At 35.8% G+C, this 19,329-nt stretch overlaps 1 protein-coding gene across 1 annotated transcript in view; it reads left to right on the forward strand.

Annotated features, from left to right (window-relative positions):
* LOC136569309 (guanine nucleotide-binding protein G(q) subunit alpha) overlaps positions 1–19,329 on the forward strand; it is a 118,283-nt gene that overhangs the window by 86,918 nt on the left and 12,036 nt on the right. Inside the window, exons 4-6 of the mRNA XM_066569693.1 lie at positions 3,533–3,661; positions 4,598–4,727; positions 16,917–17,070. Coding sequence (XP_066425790.1) covers positions 3,533–3,661; positions 4,598–4,727; positions 16,917–17,070 — 413 coding nt within the window. The remainder of the gene's footprint in view (positions 1–3,532; positions 3,662–4,597; positions 4,728–16,916; positions 17,071–19,329) is intronic.

The following is a 19,329-nucleotide window of genomic DNA, read 5'->3' on the forward strand; positions in this document are numbered from 1 at the left end:
AAGGTAAAAAAAATGTCAAATATCCAATTCTTTTGGTACAAAGAAGATTTAAAAGTGAAAGTCTTTATTGTGACAGTAAATAAACCATGTTAAGCCAAATAATAAAATCTCAATGTTACAGGAACAGTTAGAATAGTAGTATGTGGAAAATGTGTGTGCTGCTGGTATGTCTTTAAATATTATTTGTAGTCTAGTTGTCTTCTCTTTTTATGTAGTCAGCTGCATTCACTTACATATTTCTCTCAGCATTTTGAAATAGTGACTCAGCTCAACAACCAGTTGTTCAGAATAATCAGACTGTCACCCCACCCCATCTAATGAAATGCAAAAATCCATTTTTGTGCTTCATAAGGAGAAAGTGCCTTAGGTTTTCTCTGTGTAGTACTGTGGATGTAGAGATGTAGTGTTTTGCAATTAATACACAAGTTATGATAATGTATTGAGGTTATGTGTGTTGATTTGCTCTCCTTGGTATTCTAGGAAGATTGCACCTGACTGAAAAGAGACATTTTATTTCTGTCATATCAAAAGTCTTCAGACAATGTTATAAAACAGTGAATAAAATGGAACGGAAAGACCCTGCTGTCAATCCCAATGATAGATGTTCTTACTTAAAGAAAATAGATGTTTTTTTAAAATTCTTAGTTTATTTTAGAGGTTATGTAAATTTTAAAAGAGACATGCCACATTTTTAGTGAATTTAGAATATCTTGAAGGCAACTTTGTGTTGCTGCTGCTGGCAGAGCTTTCAGTTTGATTTTCAGATTTTCATGTTTATTCCCCCTGAAGTTGATAGCAGAACACCAAGTTACATATCTCCATGGGGTAACAGGAAGTGTAATTGTCTGCAGAACTGTCAGTAACAGAAAATACCAGTTCCTTTGCTTCAGAACAACAGTGCAAAACTTAATTTAAATCTGAATTTCAGCACAAGTAATTTTTCAGCAGAAGTTAAAAGAGTCTGTTAAAACAAAATGTAAAGAAACTCCAAAAAAACCCGACAAAACTCAAACAAAACCAGAACAAACAAACAACAACTACTAAAAAATCAAACAGAAAAACTGGAAAACAACAAAAAAAGCAGGATGTTTTCTAAATGGCTTTTGTTAGCCTGTATATTCTAATTATGATTGTAAAAAATATTTTCTTCTTTTAGGGTTTTGGTGCACCCTTATGTTTTGATTTTTTTTTCCTGTGAGATACTCCTACTGGTTTTGACACTAATTCCTTGATTCTGGGTTTGAATGTATAATTCAGGACAGTTCTTAGAGAGCCCAACACTCTTTATTCTGTTAAGTGAAGCAATCCAGGATATTAAGTAAGACTCTATAAGGATGCATAAGGACTCTTCTGTGGACTGTGTAGACTCTGTAGGGGGCTACAGGTGAAAGAGGAAATGGCCTGTGTTTGGTTACTGAGTGAGCAGAACTTGAGCATAAAGAATGAGGAGAAGGAAAAGGTAAGTATTTTTAAGGATAAGTTAGTGTTTGTGAAACTTAGGACAAAAAATCCCCAAAAAAACTCATCTGCTTGTTTATTGATTTCTAGAAACACAAATGAGATGTAACAATTTACCTTTCTAAAATGAGCCAGATGTGCATTACCAGATAGTAACTTGTCCACTGTGCAAAGATGCAGTAACCAGGCTCACCTTGGAGACTGCTTGCCAAAGGAATACAACAAGACAATTGTGTAAATGGGCCACCTGCCAATTTATTCAGTTAAAATTCTCTTGTTCTTATGAATACCACTGTAGCATGTAATGACTGGCAATGCTTCTTTATCTCCCTTCAATATTTCATCACAAAATGAAACTAATTATTCTGTGGGTGGGAGGGAATAAGAATCTAATTCAGAGTCTGTCACTTTCTTATGGCAATAGTTTTGGATTTCATTCACTTTTTTTTTTTCCTTTTTTGCCAACAAATTGGTGGTGAGCTTGTTCCTGCTGCTTTTTGTGTTAAAAAACCCTGATGGCAGATCCAGTGCTCAGACTCTCAAGCCCTTTTCTCATTGCCAGAAGCCAATTAGCATTCTCAGAAAATATTTTCAGACTAGTACCTTCTGGATTAACTGAGATAGTGTTCAATACATCTTTCTCACATTGGTATTGACTATTGAATTGATACTGCATTAATGAAACATAATGAAGGAAATTTGATAATTTTATAATTGAGCCAATAATAATTTGGCTCTTCCCAAAGCTAACAAATTCTTCTGTATTTTTACTGTAAGGTAGAAATTAAACTTGTTTGTTTCTGTCATTGTTCAGGATAACTTCTCACTATTTTATTAAAAAGCAATCCAGAACCTCTAGAAGAAGTTGGATTATTTCTTGTGTGGGTTTAAAAATAGTGTCTTCACTAGTTACTACAAGGAAAAGAACATGTTCAGAAGTTGGTGACACTTCATCATCATTTAACAAATTACAAAAACATTGCTCTCATCGCCTAGAATGAATGAGAGGATCCCTACATTAGTTTATCTTCTTAGTGACTAACTGTAGGGTTACTGTTCTGCTGTGAACTAGCCAAATGTCAAAGAACTTGGTTTCCTGCAGCAGTCCTTCTGCCACATGTCCACCATGGGGAGGGCATAAGCTTCATGGTGCACTGACTTCATTAGATGTCTAGTTCCTGGACACACACATGGGTACCTTCCTTTTTTGGAGGATGTTTTTCATGACAGCTAATTAAAACATTCAGTACATTAGTGCTTTATGGTTGAAACTCATCTTTAACCAATAAGTGGAATAGGTCTGTGTTATAGTTACTGAACATTTACAAGCAATTTTGTACAATTTTGGGTTATTTGTTAGCCAGCTGGAGTGTGTTTCAAGTACTGCAGACTTACCAACCTAATCAGAAGTTTCAGTGTGAATGCAGGAGTTCAGGTGCCAGAGATCCCACTAATTAGTTTGTGCTGCCTTCTGGTAACAAGATCTGGGGAGTGTTTTAATTGTCAGTGGTTGGTCTTTTCAATTTTTAATTTAGTCTCGAAACAGTGCTCTTTATCTTCCTGTCATTTTATAACTGGTAATGATCTATTACCAGTCAGTTACACCAGACTCCTATAGACCACTATCTATTCTATAGCAGTCCATTGTTTTTTGGAAGGTTCATTCAATCTTATGGAGTTGATATTCATACAAATCGAATATCAAGAAATATGTTACAGATTCAAAGCAATTTTATGTTTTTCACACTTTGTACAATACTATGCCTCTGAATTTCCTAGAATGATGTAATTGACAACTTTGGTGAATTTACATGTGAAAGCCAAGCAAAGTTATATGAGATTAACAAAAAAACATAATAATTTTGCTAACTTTCTTGTAGAATTAGCTTGTAAGTGGTGATGGAGTACCTTTTAATATTTTATCCCCTCTTTTCTGCCAATAATGCTTTTTTTTCCCCTGTTGCACTTCTCCTTACCCCACACCCCACTTCCTTCCCAAGTTTTCCTTTCTCTTTTCCTCAGTGGGATGATCGTGTCACTGTCTAGCATTCCTGTTGTTTCTCCCTGTTTATAGCTATCTTAATGACTTGGACCGCATAGCAGATTCCACCTATCTGCCAACCCAGCAGGATGTGCTCAGAGTTCGAGTCCCAACAACAGGGATCATTGAATATCCATTCGACTTACAAAGTGTCATTTTCAGGTAGGAAAAAAGTTTTAGCACCCACTTGCTTTGCTTCTTTTGTTTCCTTTTACATTAGCAATGTCAAGTAAGGATATTCATTTAAACTACATAGAAAGCAATTATTCTGGTTTTAAAATTGGAGCTTAGTGAGTTTATTTTCATGTAATTGTCCACGTGTATTCAGGAGCTCATGTTAAAGATGTCAAAGGGATCAAAGCCAATTAGGTTTGTTATTTTTGAGAGTAGTTTTTTCTGATAAAAAATCTGCAATTAATCTTTTCAGTAATATATATCAAAGTTTCACTATGCGTAATAATCTGAAAATCCAACCATGTGTCTTGTCATTCATGTAAATCATGGAATAAAAGGTTACCATTTGTTAGTTGATTTTTAGAGAGATACCACCCTACTTTAGTGCAAGTACAGTTGTTTAAAAATAACTAAGGAATTGTAATTACGAGTTAGACACCTGTGTTTACACTGAGACATGGGATGAAATGGGATCACACTGCAAGCAAACATGAGTTTTGATTTTGGCTGTCAAAGCCTTTAGTAGATAAGTATTGTTTTCTATTTGTCTGCTTAAAATGGGGCAGTTGTGGATTTTGATTCTGTTATGGGTGGGAGAAAAAGGTGGTCCACCATCTCTTTTGTGTTTGTTGCTGAATACATGGGGCATACATTGCCAAATCTTTGCTCATGAGACCTTTATACCTCATAATTCTGAGGGGTTTGAGGTTCACAATAGTTCAAATACAGAACACCCATCAGACTTAAAGCAAACATGATTAACATGCTTGTAACAGATTCCATTAAATATCACTGGAAAAAAAGCCACTAAGAAGACCAAACCAAACTGTGTTTTAAACTAAATTCTTGTATTTTGCTGTGTTTATGGTTGGGTGTTTATCTGTTAAGGTGTTCATGGAGTTGATGTGGTTGTTAATTTTGCAGAATGGTGGATGTAGGAGGCCAACGATCAGAAAGAAGAAAATGGATACATTGCTTTGAAAATGTCACATCTATCATGTTCCTAGTAGCTCTTAGTGAATATGATCAAGTGCTTGTGGAGTCAGATAATGAGGTAAGCAACTGTCAGCAAAACCCATGAGTTCAAAAAAAAATAGTTTTACTAGTCCAGTCCGAGGTGTTTTCTAAATGCATCTAGAAGCAATCATGCACAAATGGCACCCAAAGGAGAAGCACTTCAGGTATCAAAGGGGAGGAAGTGTTCAATCTTCAAGTAGGGCTAAGTGGATCTGCTCCATGAAGGATTCAAAGAAGTCCCTATTTTGTGTTGAAGAGGAATACAGTTGAACACAGAGAAATGTTTGTTCAGTTACTATTATGAGCAGAGGCACAATAATAGGTGGTGTAAATGAAGACAAAATTTATCAATTCCTAAGGAACAGCCCCAGGGTAGCAAACTCCGTTCCTTTGACTTAAAGCCTAAGGTGTATATTGTATTTTTGTTTCAAAAAAACAAGAGAAGTAAGCAAATGGGTGTGCTGATGGTTCAAAGCACGCTATCCGTTATTTTGAATGCAGTTTTGAATGAAGACTAAGGATGATTTTTTATGTTGAAGGTATTTTTTCTATCCTGAGGGCTTTTGAAAGTTACTCATTGAACTTTTATGAATTTTAGTAATTAGCACTGTTCTGTGAAAATCTTTCAGCACATATTTTAAAAAGTTAGATGAAAAAAGGAGACAATATCTTCTTCATGGCTGGATACAAGTTGCAATGTTTAAAACAGTGGTTGACATAAAGTAAAACAGGTGTCCCTGGACAATCGCATTTTGTATATTGAGCTTTCTTTAGGATTATTTGTTTTAAATGCCTTGGAGCTCTGGAAATTTTTACATTGGTAGTGTTTTCATAAAACAAAACTGTTTTTACATTAAGTGTATAATTATCTGTGTCATTCAAAGCTGAATTTCCAGAAATTATGATGTAGTCTGCACCAGCTTCATCTCCTATAATTTGGAAGCTAGACACATGTAGTTAAAAAAGAGAAATCTGTCAGACTTGGTTTGTTTCAAGTCAAACTGGAAGTGTCTGGTTATATCTTCTTCTGTTTGCATTATTCTTTTGTAGCCACAAAGTCAACACACAAATACCAAGCATTTTAATTATACAAAGCAAAGCAGAATTCATTGGAAATTGCATAAAGTAAAATTAGTTATGATACTTTTCAAACAGTATTCTAACTATCCAAAATAAGCTTCATGGAAGTCAAAACTTTCTTGCAGACGAGGTTTTTACACCTCACTACTGAACTATTTATGTTTTTAACAACAGAGGAAAACTTCTGAACCTTTTTGACTTGTAGTTTAAGATATATTCATGCCTTTAATTCAAACCAGTTTTTGTTTTCAAATTACACATATATAGCCTAGAAGGCTTTCCAGCACACTTGGGCCTGTGTTACTTTAACTCTGGAAAGGATATAGACAGTCTTAGAGCTGAGCACCAATCTGGGCAGCTCAAGTTTTGGCTTTCAGCAAACTTATCACCTGTCTGTCTAGATTTTCTTGGTATGCCAGGACACTGCCTTCTTCCCTTCTTTTTCTCTCCTCTGCATCTCTAAACATTGCAGTCCCAGAATTAATGGAAGAATGAGTTTATTTATTCCACACAAAGCAAAGCATAGTTTATCTGAATGTGTGTGTGGTAGAAATATGGCTTTAAATGTTTGTTGACACCTTGAATTAGGAAATTCAACCCACAAAGCTATTTTTGTTCTTCACTGAGGTGTGATAAGCTCAGTAGGGAAGACAGTGGTTTAACTTGAAGACTTTGGTAGCCAGCCAAGAGATACTTTTTACTCTTAGCTTTAAATTGTGGAGCAGTATTGAAATTTTAGCACCGAAGTGGAGGGAGTGTGTGTGAATGTTCTACTTTCTTAATATGTATGCCATCACTGCAATACTAGAATGGAATCTAATCATTCTTTGGTCTATATGGCTCATACTGAAATTAAAATATCTGACTTGACAATTTACAGTGTTCTGCTATTTCCTTTTCATTGCTTTCAGGGCCTGATTAAACTATGATTTTTGTAAGGTGGCCTACTTTCTTTTTCTAATTAGTCCATTGCATATTGCCTGAAGTCTCATTTCCTGTAGTACATTTTTACAGAGAAAAGTGTAGTGTTTAATAATTTATGTCATCCTTTTTAGTTAATACAGCTTTTCATTAATATAATTTTAATGAGTAAATAGAAATCTTTAAAAAGTACTATTTTCTATTTGTGGGGGGGGGTGAAGGAGGTGTTGGTGGTTATATGACCTTCCTCATTAGGAAATAAAGACTTGATTTTTATTTGAAAATGTAATGCCTGATGGATGGTCAGTTGTAAATCTGTTTGTTTCCTTGTTTACCTTATTCAAGAGAAATACATTTGGATTATAAATCAGATGAGGTTACACTTAGTTGACAGTCTTTGTTATTGTCTCTTACTGGATATATGTGAGGTAGTGCTGGAAACTGTTTCTATTTTCATGCTCTTGAACGAGTTTAGATTTAAAAGTTCTGAGGAATGTAACTCTTGTATAAGTGGACATACATAGAAAATAAGACAAGAGTTCAGACTCCCTGTTATCCAGAGAGGTGCAGGATGACTTCTAAATGACACACCCATGACATTGCACTCCCGTGACAAATACCTGAGGAGTTGTGAGCTTCAGTCCTGAAGATAAGCACACCTGGCTGTCCACCTGTATTTTAGCTATGATTTCTCTAACAGGTGATACTCAGACCCAATGGCATCTCTTTTAAGTCTGTTTCTAGATTGTAGATAACTTGATTTTGGTATGTAAATACAAAACAGGAAGAGTCAGTAAGGATGGTATATTTTAACACATCCTGCAAAAATTTCAGTTGATGTACAGTCATGAAATATTTCTAACAAACACAAAGGAGAGATAGCTAACTGTTCCAAATTCTGCCCTTAATAAAATAGAGAGTCTGTCTAGATTCATAGCTGAAAATTAAGACAATTTGAACCAGAGGACATAATGTACTAATTACATTAATAGTACTGTAAATTAAGTAAATATTTTGTCAGTCTGATGTGATGTGACAAAGGACAGCATGTTATAAATTAAATTATTAGATGTTAGACCTTTTCAGTTTTTCAGAAAACTCCAAGAGGATTTATGGTGAGATAAAAAATTAAGGAATCATCTCTCTGTTAAATGGATTTATGATCTTTTATGTCTTGTGGGTCACATTGTAGCTCTGAATTATGCCAGCAAATTTGGAGAAATTGGCCGTTTTATCAAATGGCACAGTTTAGAACTTTTTCTTAAGTTTAAAGTCAACTTATTTGTTTAAATAAAGTGGGATTTTTTTTAGATTTCCAGGATATGCTGCATTTGAATATTTGTTAGAGATAGCTTCTTTCAACATATCAAATCTCAGTGTCTCAGTGCAATAATCAGAAAAATGAATTCCAGCTTCATAAAACAACGGTAACCACTTGCAGTTATGGAAGAACTAGAGACATAACAGTATATCTGTAAAATGAAATTCTATAAAAAAGTGAGTTCATTATCTTTGCACATCTAATTAAGTACTTAGAAACAGCAAAATAGAGAACAATGTTTATTGAAGGCTTGTAGATATTTATTAGCGCACTAAAAGTCTCAAGGTATATAAGATTTCATATAGTTTGTATAGCTCTGTGGTGGTTATGTGTACATTTTTATAGGGTTCTCAGATCAAAACCAGAAAAGACAGAATATAATTTCCTCAGTTCAGATTAATTAATTAATTAATTAATAGGCTAAGTGAAAATTGGAAATTTTGTAATTTGAGGTGTGAACAGAACCAGTAGGTCTGGAGGTGGCTTGAGCAACATTTCCAATAGCCATTGCAATTATCTTTCAGGAGTTCAGGGGGTCTCAGACAAATTAGAACATCTGTATCTCTGGAATATGAAGGGACCATCTGATTGAGTCTTTCATGGAGCTAAATATTCCAGGAAGAAGGTTTCTCTTAAAAATGTTTTGTCCAAAACATTACCAACAGGGGATTATTAAAGTGACTATTATTAATAGTCTGTAAATACAGTGGCCATCAGTAAAACTGTTTCTGATTTGTTGTTCCTGTATCATGAAGTCTGAAAGCAGAATTGTTTGTTTAGAGAAGTAGGATCTCCATCCTGAAGAGAGATGTTAAAAGCTTGTCTGAACACAGCCATGAGTAAAATTATATGATGACAAATTTTTTCCTGCTGGGAGCAAGGAGTTGTACCTGATGACTTCCATGTACAGATCCACTCCAATGTAATTTCTTCTTCGATTTTATAAAAAAATTTATATGACACGTGAAAGGAGCAGTTTTTTCTTTGTTTCCTTGGTGAGCATCTTTGTAGTCATGTCATAAGTTTTTCTTTAATACCCCTGAAGAACGCTACTTTATTTGACAGTGGATATCTGCATTAATGTAGTTACCTTCACAGTACTTAATTTACACTGAAGAACTGTCTTGCATTTTTATCAGATGAAGGCAGAACAGGATATTACAAAAATTAGGGCTTCAGTATCTCAGCCACAACTACAAATTGAAATGGAACGAACTTTGTAGAGTGGTTTTCTGCAATGTTTTTATGCTCCAGGTAACTGAATAAAGGCTCTGTTCTTTTGATGGAAAAATTTGTTGTTTGTAAATTGCCCCACAGAGAAAGGATCAATATTGCTTGGTTTGTTAAAAAATATTGCAGTTAAAATCTAATTTATTGAAATTTATTAAATTTTTATTAAAATATTGACATGAAACATAGGGCTTACAGCTTAAATTTTAAATCTGAACAAAAGTACATCTGCAAAACAGCTGAGCCTAGAGGGAACTTGTGTAGCATTAATTTGTATAGTACATTAACAGGTGACAAATTGCTACCATGTTCCAGTCACACTTTGTTCTGAGGTGTGCAAAAATAAGAAATAGCATGAGGCTGCACAGTTCAGAGTATGTTTACTCTTCAAAGAAGCAATTATCTGAACAACATATTTCATTTTTTCATCAGAACTCTCATGCTGTTCAAATCTGAGCAAGCTTCCACTTCTCTTCCAGCATTGTGTTACTTATTCTCAGGTCAGTCATACATGGCTTAGCGTGACGGCTGAAAGAAAACAATTCTGAGATCAGACGACTTCAGTCTTTCTACATCATAAATAAATGTAATGCTTCATTTGGCTGGTTTTTTCATCAACAGCCAACAATCCAGAACAATTGAACGTGTGGCAGAGGGATAATACAAACTCCCAGTTAGAACTAAAATCCTCATACTTACTTATTTAATTATTTTTTTCCCATGGGAAATCAAATCTCCAGAATTGATTGTTTATTTGGAAACTGGAGAAAATAGCACATTAACTACCTCATTGCTGGATGTATTGTATCTCTTCATACCTGTCCACACAAACTCATATTTATTTTTGGCTTGTGGATAAAGAACCTTTTGAATGTAAACTATCAGTACTGGGAAATATTTTCATTAGGAAAAGTCAGAGCCTCTCTCTCTTTTGTTGAAGTGGGTGGTTCATAATGGAAGTTGGGAGGTTGGATGATCATGAACCGGCATACAGAGGCTGCCAGAAATGTTGCTTGTAAATGGTGCTACTGGCAAAGATATGACTGCTTTTTTTTTTTTCTTTTTTTTTCAGGGACAATTTGATTTTAAAATGTTTTTACTCATTTTTCTCAAATATATGTAGGTATTATAAAAATAGACAATTTTGGCATTAATGTTTTATCATGAAAAATAATTTAAGAGCCATTTTTGCTTTTAAAAAATACTTGACAGCAATACTTGAAGTATGTTTTATGAGTACTTTATAGACCATTTTTGCTTTGGACAGTATGTTTGGTTTTTGATGGTTGTTGAACATGTTGATTTAATGGATTTCAACTGTCACTTGCTTCATCTGTGTCTCTGCTGGGTACATAAAATTGCCATGTACTTTCAAGTGCAGTGTTGCAAATTCAGTTTGCAACAATTGGAGAATTGAGAGTTCTTCTTCCAGGTGATTTAAAAATACAATTCTTATCTACAGAGACTTCTTCCCAGTCCTCTACCAGAAGCTGTTTTTTCAGTCTAGTTTACAGAAACATTGAAGACAGTGAACAAAATAAAGGAATTATTCCTGAGCTCTATTTGAAATGGCCTCTGACTGCATTTGTGTTACTCATCAAAACATTTATACAACCATTGCAGTTTTTACTAAGATGACTAGTTACACAGTAGAGTTACAAGATTATACTTCATACTGATGGCAAAAATGCAAAGCACTTCCAATTTTGATACTGTATTTACTTTTTTACATAGTGAAGGACTCTGCACTTACCTCCCACTTCCTCATTTCCTCTACTGTTTCCCAGGTTTTTGCAAAGCAGCTTCCTTAAATATTTAGCCAAGAAATAGGCTGTAGGTCTTTCTATACAGCTTCTACTACTTCTATACAGAAAATAATTGCTGGGGGTCTTAGTTGGGTAATAGAGACATTCCGAGTTAATACAGAGTTGTACATAAAAACCATCCAGAATGAAAGTTTTTGTCAACCAAAATAATAGAGTCCATGACAGTGACAGTAACCTTCAGAAATACTAACCTCTGCTTTTTCTGAAGCTTTCGTGCGTCAGTATCTCATTTTCTACCATTATCATCTCTGAATGCCCTCTGATTCATATAAGCATTTTTGCCAGCATACAGAAGTTGCACACACAGAACAAGTAGTTTACTGAAAAATGCGTGTTTGTTTACCTCCTTGCCACCTTGTCACTCACTGCATTCCAAGAAAATGTAGTTCCTCAGAATATGTGAAATCCTAATTTTTCTAATAGACACTGCTTGAATTGCTAACATTTTTTAAAGAGAAAAGTAATTACTATGTTTTTTGTTCAGTGTGTGAGTTACAGTACACCCACTAGATGCCACTCTAGATAGTCATAAAGACAGTAATGGGTGAAACTCCACTAGTGCTTCTCTGTTGTTTCAGATTAATATTTTACTAAGTATTTTCTGTCAAAGCACTGCTTGTTAGCTGGAAAATGCTGCTTTCCCTTCACTGGGTACTAGCTGATACAGCTTTTAGATGCTGTTTTAGCACTCTTGCAGGTATTCTTCAGGATCTCACAGTTGAGTGCTTATAAATTACTTCAATTTTGTTATTTCTCTAATTGTAGGAGTAATTGCATTTTTCCAGAGCAACAGATAAAAAAGAGACATCCAAATGAGAAATCCATCATTTTAATAGGAAAATTGAAAGTGTACCTATAAAAATAAAATTGGAATGAAGTATACTCCTTTTTAATCCATTAAAATTTAAGGAAGAGTAGGTTTGCATTTGGATAAAAATGTGGGGAAACATGGTTTATACTTCTGCTTGTATTTTTATTAATGTTTAATGGTTGTACAAAAACTTTCCAGTATAAAATCTTTTATGTAAGAAATACATGACAGAAAGACATTCCATTTTATTTTTCTTTCATAGAAACATATTTCTAGTCATAAAATTGGACAGTCATGTAGTTTATTAGTAAGTACAGTGTTTTTTCTTGATATTTATTTAAATATTAGGATAACTTTGTCCAAGATTATGTAACTTGTTTATAGTTAACAAATTCACTATTGGAGTGTGTCTGCTGTATTTCTTACTCAGTTTCATAGTGATATTTTTACCTTGGACTGACAACTTCGTCAGGTTGTATGGAAGATGGAGAATTTTACACTGGCATCTGTATATCCTTACAACAAAAATAGAGGAACAGCTGGTGATATCAATATGTTTTTATGTAATTTGGGATTGACAGCAGACAAAAGCTGATCAGGGAAGTTACCCAGGCCAGCAGATCTTTGAGGATGGTGAAAACAGTAATCCTGCTGCTAATTTTCCATGTGCCAAGCCAGAGAGGTCATGATGAGCTGTTGCTGCTGTTGAACAGAGATTGCTGTTGAAGGTTGGCTTCACTGCTGACGATGGCTGTCAGCTACTGAGAAAGCCTTGAGCCACATCCAGCTGCATGTTTCTGTACATAACTTATTCAAGTTTCTATCTGCAGCATTTTTTGTTGGAGCTGAAATAAGATTTTTCTGGAAACAATTTGGTGAGATAGAGCTGCTCATAAAAGGGGATTAAGTACTTGGACAAACTAGTAAATATTGCCTGCTCCCCATTGTTGCTGTTTTTTGGGTTTTTGTTTGTTGTGGTTTTGGGTTTTTTAGGGGTTTTGTTTGTTTGTTTGTTTGGTTTGGTTTTGAAGAGCCATACTGTAATGCTTGGTTTGGCAAAGCTTTCTTCATGTTGCATCTGACAGAAGGTCAGATCTCCAGTGCTAGTCACTTTCCATACTCCTTGTAATCATATCCCTACTATCAGGGAAAATACTGTAACATGAAACTATCTTTTACACAAGAAATAGTGCATCCTGTTAAAGAAAGGTTTTTTTCAGAAACCCATTCAACCATATGATCTTGTGATTAATTAAACTGATAAAAAATATTATGGCACATATAATCAATAAAGGAAAAGAGTAAGCATTGAAAGGAGTGAGCTATCATTAGAAACAGAAAACCAGTTTAAGACAAATTTTAGAGGATAATAAATTCTTCCAGTATTGGAGAAATTTATTCTGGCATAAAAATTGTTTTTATCTGCTGTGACAACCATAAAAGTTGAATTGCCCTTAGTAATTGGATAAACAGAGAGACAAAAGACAGCAGAATGCTAAGCAGAGATTGAGAAGTCAAAAATCAATCACTTCAAATTTTTTCTTAATCAGTCAATAATAGTAAATTAATGAAACCATTATTGCATTTTAATCTCTAGTGGCAAATTGCATTTCTTTTTACAGGCAGATAAAATTTACTTGAAAATCTCTAGGCCATTTTTCAATTCCTACAAAACATCTGCAGACAACAGATATAAATGACAACATATCAAAATGTCAGTTTACTGTCCTTAATACAGTTTGCTTCGATTTCCCTTTGAAATAATTTGCAAAGGGAAGTTATAAATATAATTTCATGGTCACCTAATCTGCTGGGAAAAGCATGAAGGGCCCAGAGCCAATGTCCTGTGAAGACCTGAGCTTGTTTAGTCTAGTGAAGAAGACACAAGTACTTGCCAACAAGTAGTTCTGGAGTTACATGAAGCTAAACTTTTTGAGGTGGACCATATACCAGATATAACTATACTAGGTAGTTCCCATTGCCTTTTCTTAAGGTCTTGTTAAGAGAAGTCTGTATAGAATGTTGAGAAGAAAATAGCATCTTATTAACAGTTTGTCTAAGGAGTTATGTTTTATGCTCAGCTGTGTTTACATTAGAGGTTCTTTCCTTTCAGAGTGAAATCCTGGCAGTGTTGAAATCAATATGAGAGTCATGAGATCTGACTGCATGAAAGCAAATGTTTTATTAGTCTGCATTAGTTTCTCAATATATAAATTCAACTATTTATTTTCATGCACTACAGCAACATGCAATAAAGTTTAACAGACCAAATTATCAGCTTTTACTAAAAAGTTGAATTAGTGTACTATTTGTTTTTTTGTTTTCATTTTTTGTTTTATGTTTAGTTTGGGTTTTTCAAGTTCCCATTCATGTTTATGTTGGCCTCTCTAAAATGCAAATTGATGGAAGTAAATACACAGTTACGGCAAAACTTTCTGAGTTATCTGACGGATTGTTGTATGGCTCAGCAACAGCAGAATCTGCAGGATTCATGTTTTTGTCATCCTCTGGAGGCCCATTTGGTGGTGAAACAACTTTTTCAGGGGGCTGCAGCTTTAAATTTTAATAATACTAAAAGGAGTAAGTTAGTTCCTGTCTTACAAACCTTATTTTCTCTGGCTCTGTATTAACCACATCAAGTCAGCCTAACAGTTAGGAACTAATCTAATTGTAACATTATTTTACAATGACAAAAGTTTTACAAATAGAAATAACTATAGGCTTTTCTGGTATTTCAGCTATAATGCAAAGTGGTTTCAGGAGCATCTAAAGAGTTAAAGGCTAATCCAATGGCATTGTTACCAAAAATCAGTAAAAATTAATGTAGCCCCAATGCAGCATTAAGAAGCAGGCATTCTTTATTTGGCCAGATGCACAAGGGGATGGCTCTTCCAAATACTGTATGTGCTGAGTACAGGACTTTTTTTCTTTATATACTGTATTTTACATACATACATTAATTTTCCCAGAATAAACATACATATGATCATAATTTCCCCAAAATCCTTGACATGTGGTCCCTTCCCTCTGTACTTGCATTCTTGGTCACCTTTTATGACCTGGTAACCCGCCTAGTCGATGCAGGTAAGGCTGTAGATGTTGTTTGCTTGGACTTCGGCAGGGCCTTTGACGCTGTCTCCCACAGCGTGCTCCTGGACAAGCTGGCAGCCCGTGGCTTGGACAGGAGTGCTCTGTGCTGGGTCAGGAACTGGCTGCATGGCCGGGCCCAGAGAGTGTTGGTGAATGGTGCTGCATCCAGCTGGCAGCCAGTCACCAGTGGTGTTCCTCAGGGTTCTGTGCTGGGGCCAGTTCTGTTTAATGTTTTTATTGATGACATGGATGAGGGTTTAGAGTCCTTTATTAGCAAATTTGCAGATGACACTAAGCTGGGAGCGTGTGTGGATCTGTTAGAAGGACGTAGGGCTTTGCAGAGGGACTTGGAACGGTTGGAGGGATGGGCAGAATCCAATGGGATGAAGTTCAATAAGTCCAAGTGCCGAGTCCTGCACTTTGGCCACAATAACCCCCTGCAACGATATAAGCTGGGGACAGTGTGGCTGGACAGTGCTCAGGAGGAAAGGGACCTGGGGGTGCTGGTTGACAATCGGCTGAACATGAGCCAGCAGTGTGCCCAGGTGGCCAAGAAGGCCAATGGCATCCTGGCCAGTATCATGAACGGTGTGGCCAGCAGGAGCAGGGAGGTCATTCTTCCCCTGTACTCAGCACTGGTGAGGCCACACCTTGAATATTGCGTCCAATTCTGGGCCCCTCACTTTAGGAGGGACGTTGAGATGCTTGAGCGTGTCCAAAGGAGAGCAACGAGGCTGGTGAGGGGCTTTGAACACAAGCCATATGAAGAGCGACTGAGGGAGCTGGGGTTGTTCAGCCTGGAGAAAAGGAGACTCAGGGGTGACCTTATCACCCTCTTCAACTTCCTGAAGGGTAGCTGTGGTGAGCTGGGGGTCGGTCTCTTTCTCCGGGCAACAACCGACAGAACAAGAGGACACAGTCTCAAGCTGCGCCAAGGGAGATGCAAGCTAGAAATAAGGAGGAAGTATTTTACAGAAAGAGTAGTCAAATACTGGAATCATCTACCCAGGGAGGTCGTGGAGTCACCATCCCTCGAAGAGTTTAAAAAAAGACTGGATGTGGCACTTGGTGCCATGATCTAGTTGAGGTATTAGAACATGGGTTGGACTCGATGATCTTAAAGGTCTCTTCCAACCTAGAATTTCTGTGATTCTGTGATTCTTTTGTCCTGTGATTCTCTTTGGTGGTACCTGCTGGTCAGCAACCCCAAAGTCATACCTGACTGCCTGGTGAACTGATAAAAGTTAACATAACTGGGCTGGCTGGTTGCTTTCTAGTTTTTCTTCCTACAGAATAAGCATTGTGTTCTTCCACAGGCTAGTGGGTTCTGAACAATAAGCATTGTATTAAGTCCAGGTGCAAATAATTCTTCATCTGGCAACAATGCTAGAAACAAAGGTAATAATTTACGACTTTTTAAAATTCAATGTCATAAACCTTTGATGTTGACAAAATATATTCTCAGGTTTTAAATTTACTTGCAATTATTTTAAGCTGATCTCTAAGGATTGCTGAACTCTGTATTCAAAATTTGGGAAAGGCAAGTAAAATAAATAATGTTCTTAAACCTTGAATTGGTTGTCTTGTGTTGTTATATATGTCTCTACCATGAATGACTTGTATTTCAATAACCACCAGTGTGTTGGCTGATTGTAACTGTGCATATTCAGGTTTAGCAAATGTTCCTGTTACTACTTTCAAGTTTGTGAATAGTGTTTTAAAGAATACTTATGGCCTAACTAGCTGAATTTGCAAAGGAAGATGCCTGAAGGTTTAATTTACTGTTTGCTCATTACTTTTAATTTAATTAATTGGATCTTATATATTGTAGGAAAGTGCAAAACAAGAAATGGATTCTTTTGCCAAATGGAGTGAAAATGCATGAATTTATTTTGAAAAAAAAATAATCTCATGACCACCAAAATTCTGCTCTCTTTTTTATTCCAGAATCGAATGGAAGAAAGCAAAGCACTCTTTAGGACAATTATCACATATCCATGGTTCCAGAACTCTTCAGTTATTCTGTTCTTAAATAAAAAAGATCTACTAGAGGAGAAAATTATGTACTCCCATCTAGTTGATTATTTTCCAGAGTATGACGGTAAGTATAATGACATGCTGTGTTTACACTGTAGTACTGGTAAATTGTGCTAGCTTGACCAAATACTAGACAGAGAGATACTTTGGTATATTCCTTTAAAAAATACTAAAAAATTGTAAAAAGTGATTGAAATTTTATGGAATTTTTAGGCTGCTAAGATTTTGATTTGTACTGTAATGACTTGTGGGTAGGATGGCAGAACCTCTATTGGGAAATTGTTGACTTTTAGATGATATTGTCATATTAGTAGTGAACCACTTTTTGTCATTTTTCCAAAGTTAGGGTGAGAGTTTAAACTGAAATACAAGAGTTAAAAAGAAATAGAAACATATTCCTTAATTGTACATATAGTTTTTTATAGTTTTGAGGTTTGCTTTTATATAAGATTGAATACTGAAGGGGAAGTGTTATAAGCTCTCTGTAACATTCAGAGAAACAAGCAACCACCCCTTCCATCCTTTTATTGTACCTTTTAAAATTGTGCTTTAATTTTACATTGATTATATGGAGTTAATGTGTTTGTCCATAAAAAAAATTGTGGGCTGTATAAGTGTTTCTATTAAAGCTGTACTTTCAGGAAGTTCTTATGAGGGGAAAAGCTATGTATTTTGAGGTAACTGAGTGGAGGAGGCCTTGGTAACAGAGAAAAATCAAACTCATATAATAAGAGGTCTAAAGAACTAAATGTTCCTTTTTTTTTAAAGAGAGAATTGATTTTGTCCCACCAGGAAGGAATAGCTGATTGGGAAGCTGAGAAGAAGATTAAAACTCTCATGTTCAAATATGGAAAGTAATAATGGGGAAAATGTACTTCTTGTTTTCTGTTAAAGAGGAAGAGAACAGAAAAAGCCTGCAGGATCAGATAATATTATTTATGAGTCAGTGTAAATTTAGTTTCATAGTAATATACAGAAGAGACCTGGCAGTTGAATAGAAATATCCTTGTTCTTTTGAATTTACTTTGTGTAAGAGGTTTCCTAGACAACATCCCAAAGGTGAGTAGACCCTACAGTCTGCTCTGTTACCTCCTCTCAAATGTTGACAAAGCCTGTGTAAAATGCTTTTCCAGGGAAAAAAAAAAAAAAAGAATTCAAACAGTTTGTAGAAACTTTGTTTCTCTTCTCCTTTGTCATTGATGAGGGGAAAAAAAACCTTTATGGACTATCAAGGATGTGGGAGTGAAGACCTGCAAGTCTTTGAGTATGTTTTGTTTCCTAATTCTGTAGATCTTGCAGGACCTAACTCCAGAGACAAAGTTACAATTTGATGTGATTACTGCTTATGGCAGGATGGAGTCTGTGGCTTGCAGAGGTGGTCCCCTCTTCTATCCCAGTGTATTTGGGATGTGGAAAGTGGGAGATCTGAGGAAGGTTTCAGAAATAGGTATTTTTAGCTGGACTGCTTCTCTCATCTTCAGAAGGGAAAAAGTAGAGATGAGAACTAGAGATGAGAGATGAGAACTGCTGGCCAGGGTGGCAAATTGGACAGATTAAATTAAGGAGTTCTGCTGCACAGTGCATTAGTAAGAGCTTTGAAAGGGAGGCCAAGCCATGCTCCTAGGGCAGTGTGTCATATGAAGACACACTTTGTATGCTAGTACTTGACAACTGACTCACAGGCTGGGAGAGGGAGAGAGGGCAAACACAAAAAGAGGATGTAGTTGGTAGGAAAATAAGAGAAAAATACTGATGTAGCACTTGTTACATAGATCTTCATGGTATCATATAGAGCCAGTCATTGAAAACTGCTGATTAGGGAGAGCAGTGGGCAAGAAAGCTACTAACTCATATGATAGTTCTTTTCTAGGTTTCTTAGACCAGAACCACTTTGCCATCTAAATGTGACATTAACTCACTCAATTTTTTTAAGTTCCTGAGGTCATACACATACCTCTCTGTGCTTGAAATCAGCTTAAAGTTTAAATAACGTAAGAGTAGAGGTGCGCAAATTTGGGTATATCTCTGAATAGGCCAATAGATCTTGAGAAAACAGTGTGTGTAGCTACTGTGAAACTGTTTAACAAAATTCTGTTAGAAACTGTCTAGAAAACTACATGATTTATTTTGATGAAATCATTGTCTTTGGAAGTCCAAGAATTTTCTTCATAAATACTCACATATATATGTGCTATTGTGAGACTTAATATTGCTGTTCTTTGTCTGTAATAGAGTCTGGTGTCCAAGCTAAAGGCTAGAGCCAGTTGTGTTTAAGAAGCTGTAGAAGTGTTGGACATGGCCCAACTGTCCAGTGTCCTCTGTC

Source organism: Molothrus aeneus, chromosome Z (assembly GCF_037042795.1).
Source record: "Molothrus aeneus isolate 106 chromosome Z, BPBGC_Maene_1.0, whole genome shotgun sequence".
Lineage (NCBI taxonomy): Eukaryota > Metazoa > Chordata > Aves > Passeriformes > Icteridae > Molothrus > Molothrus aeneus.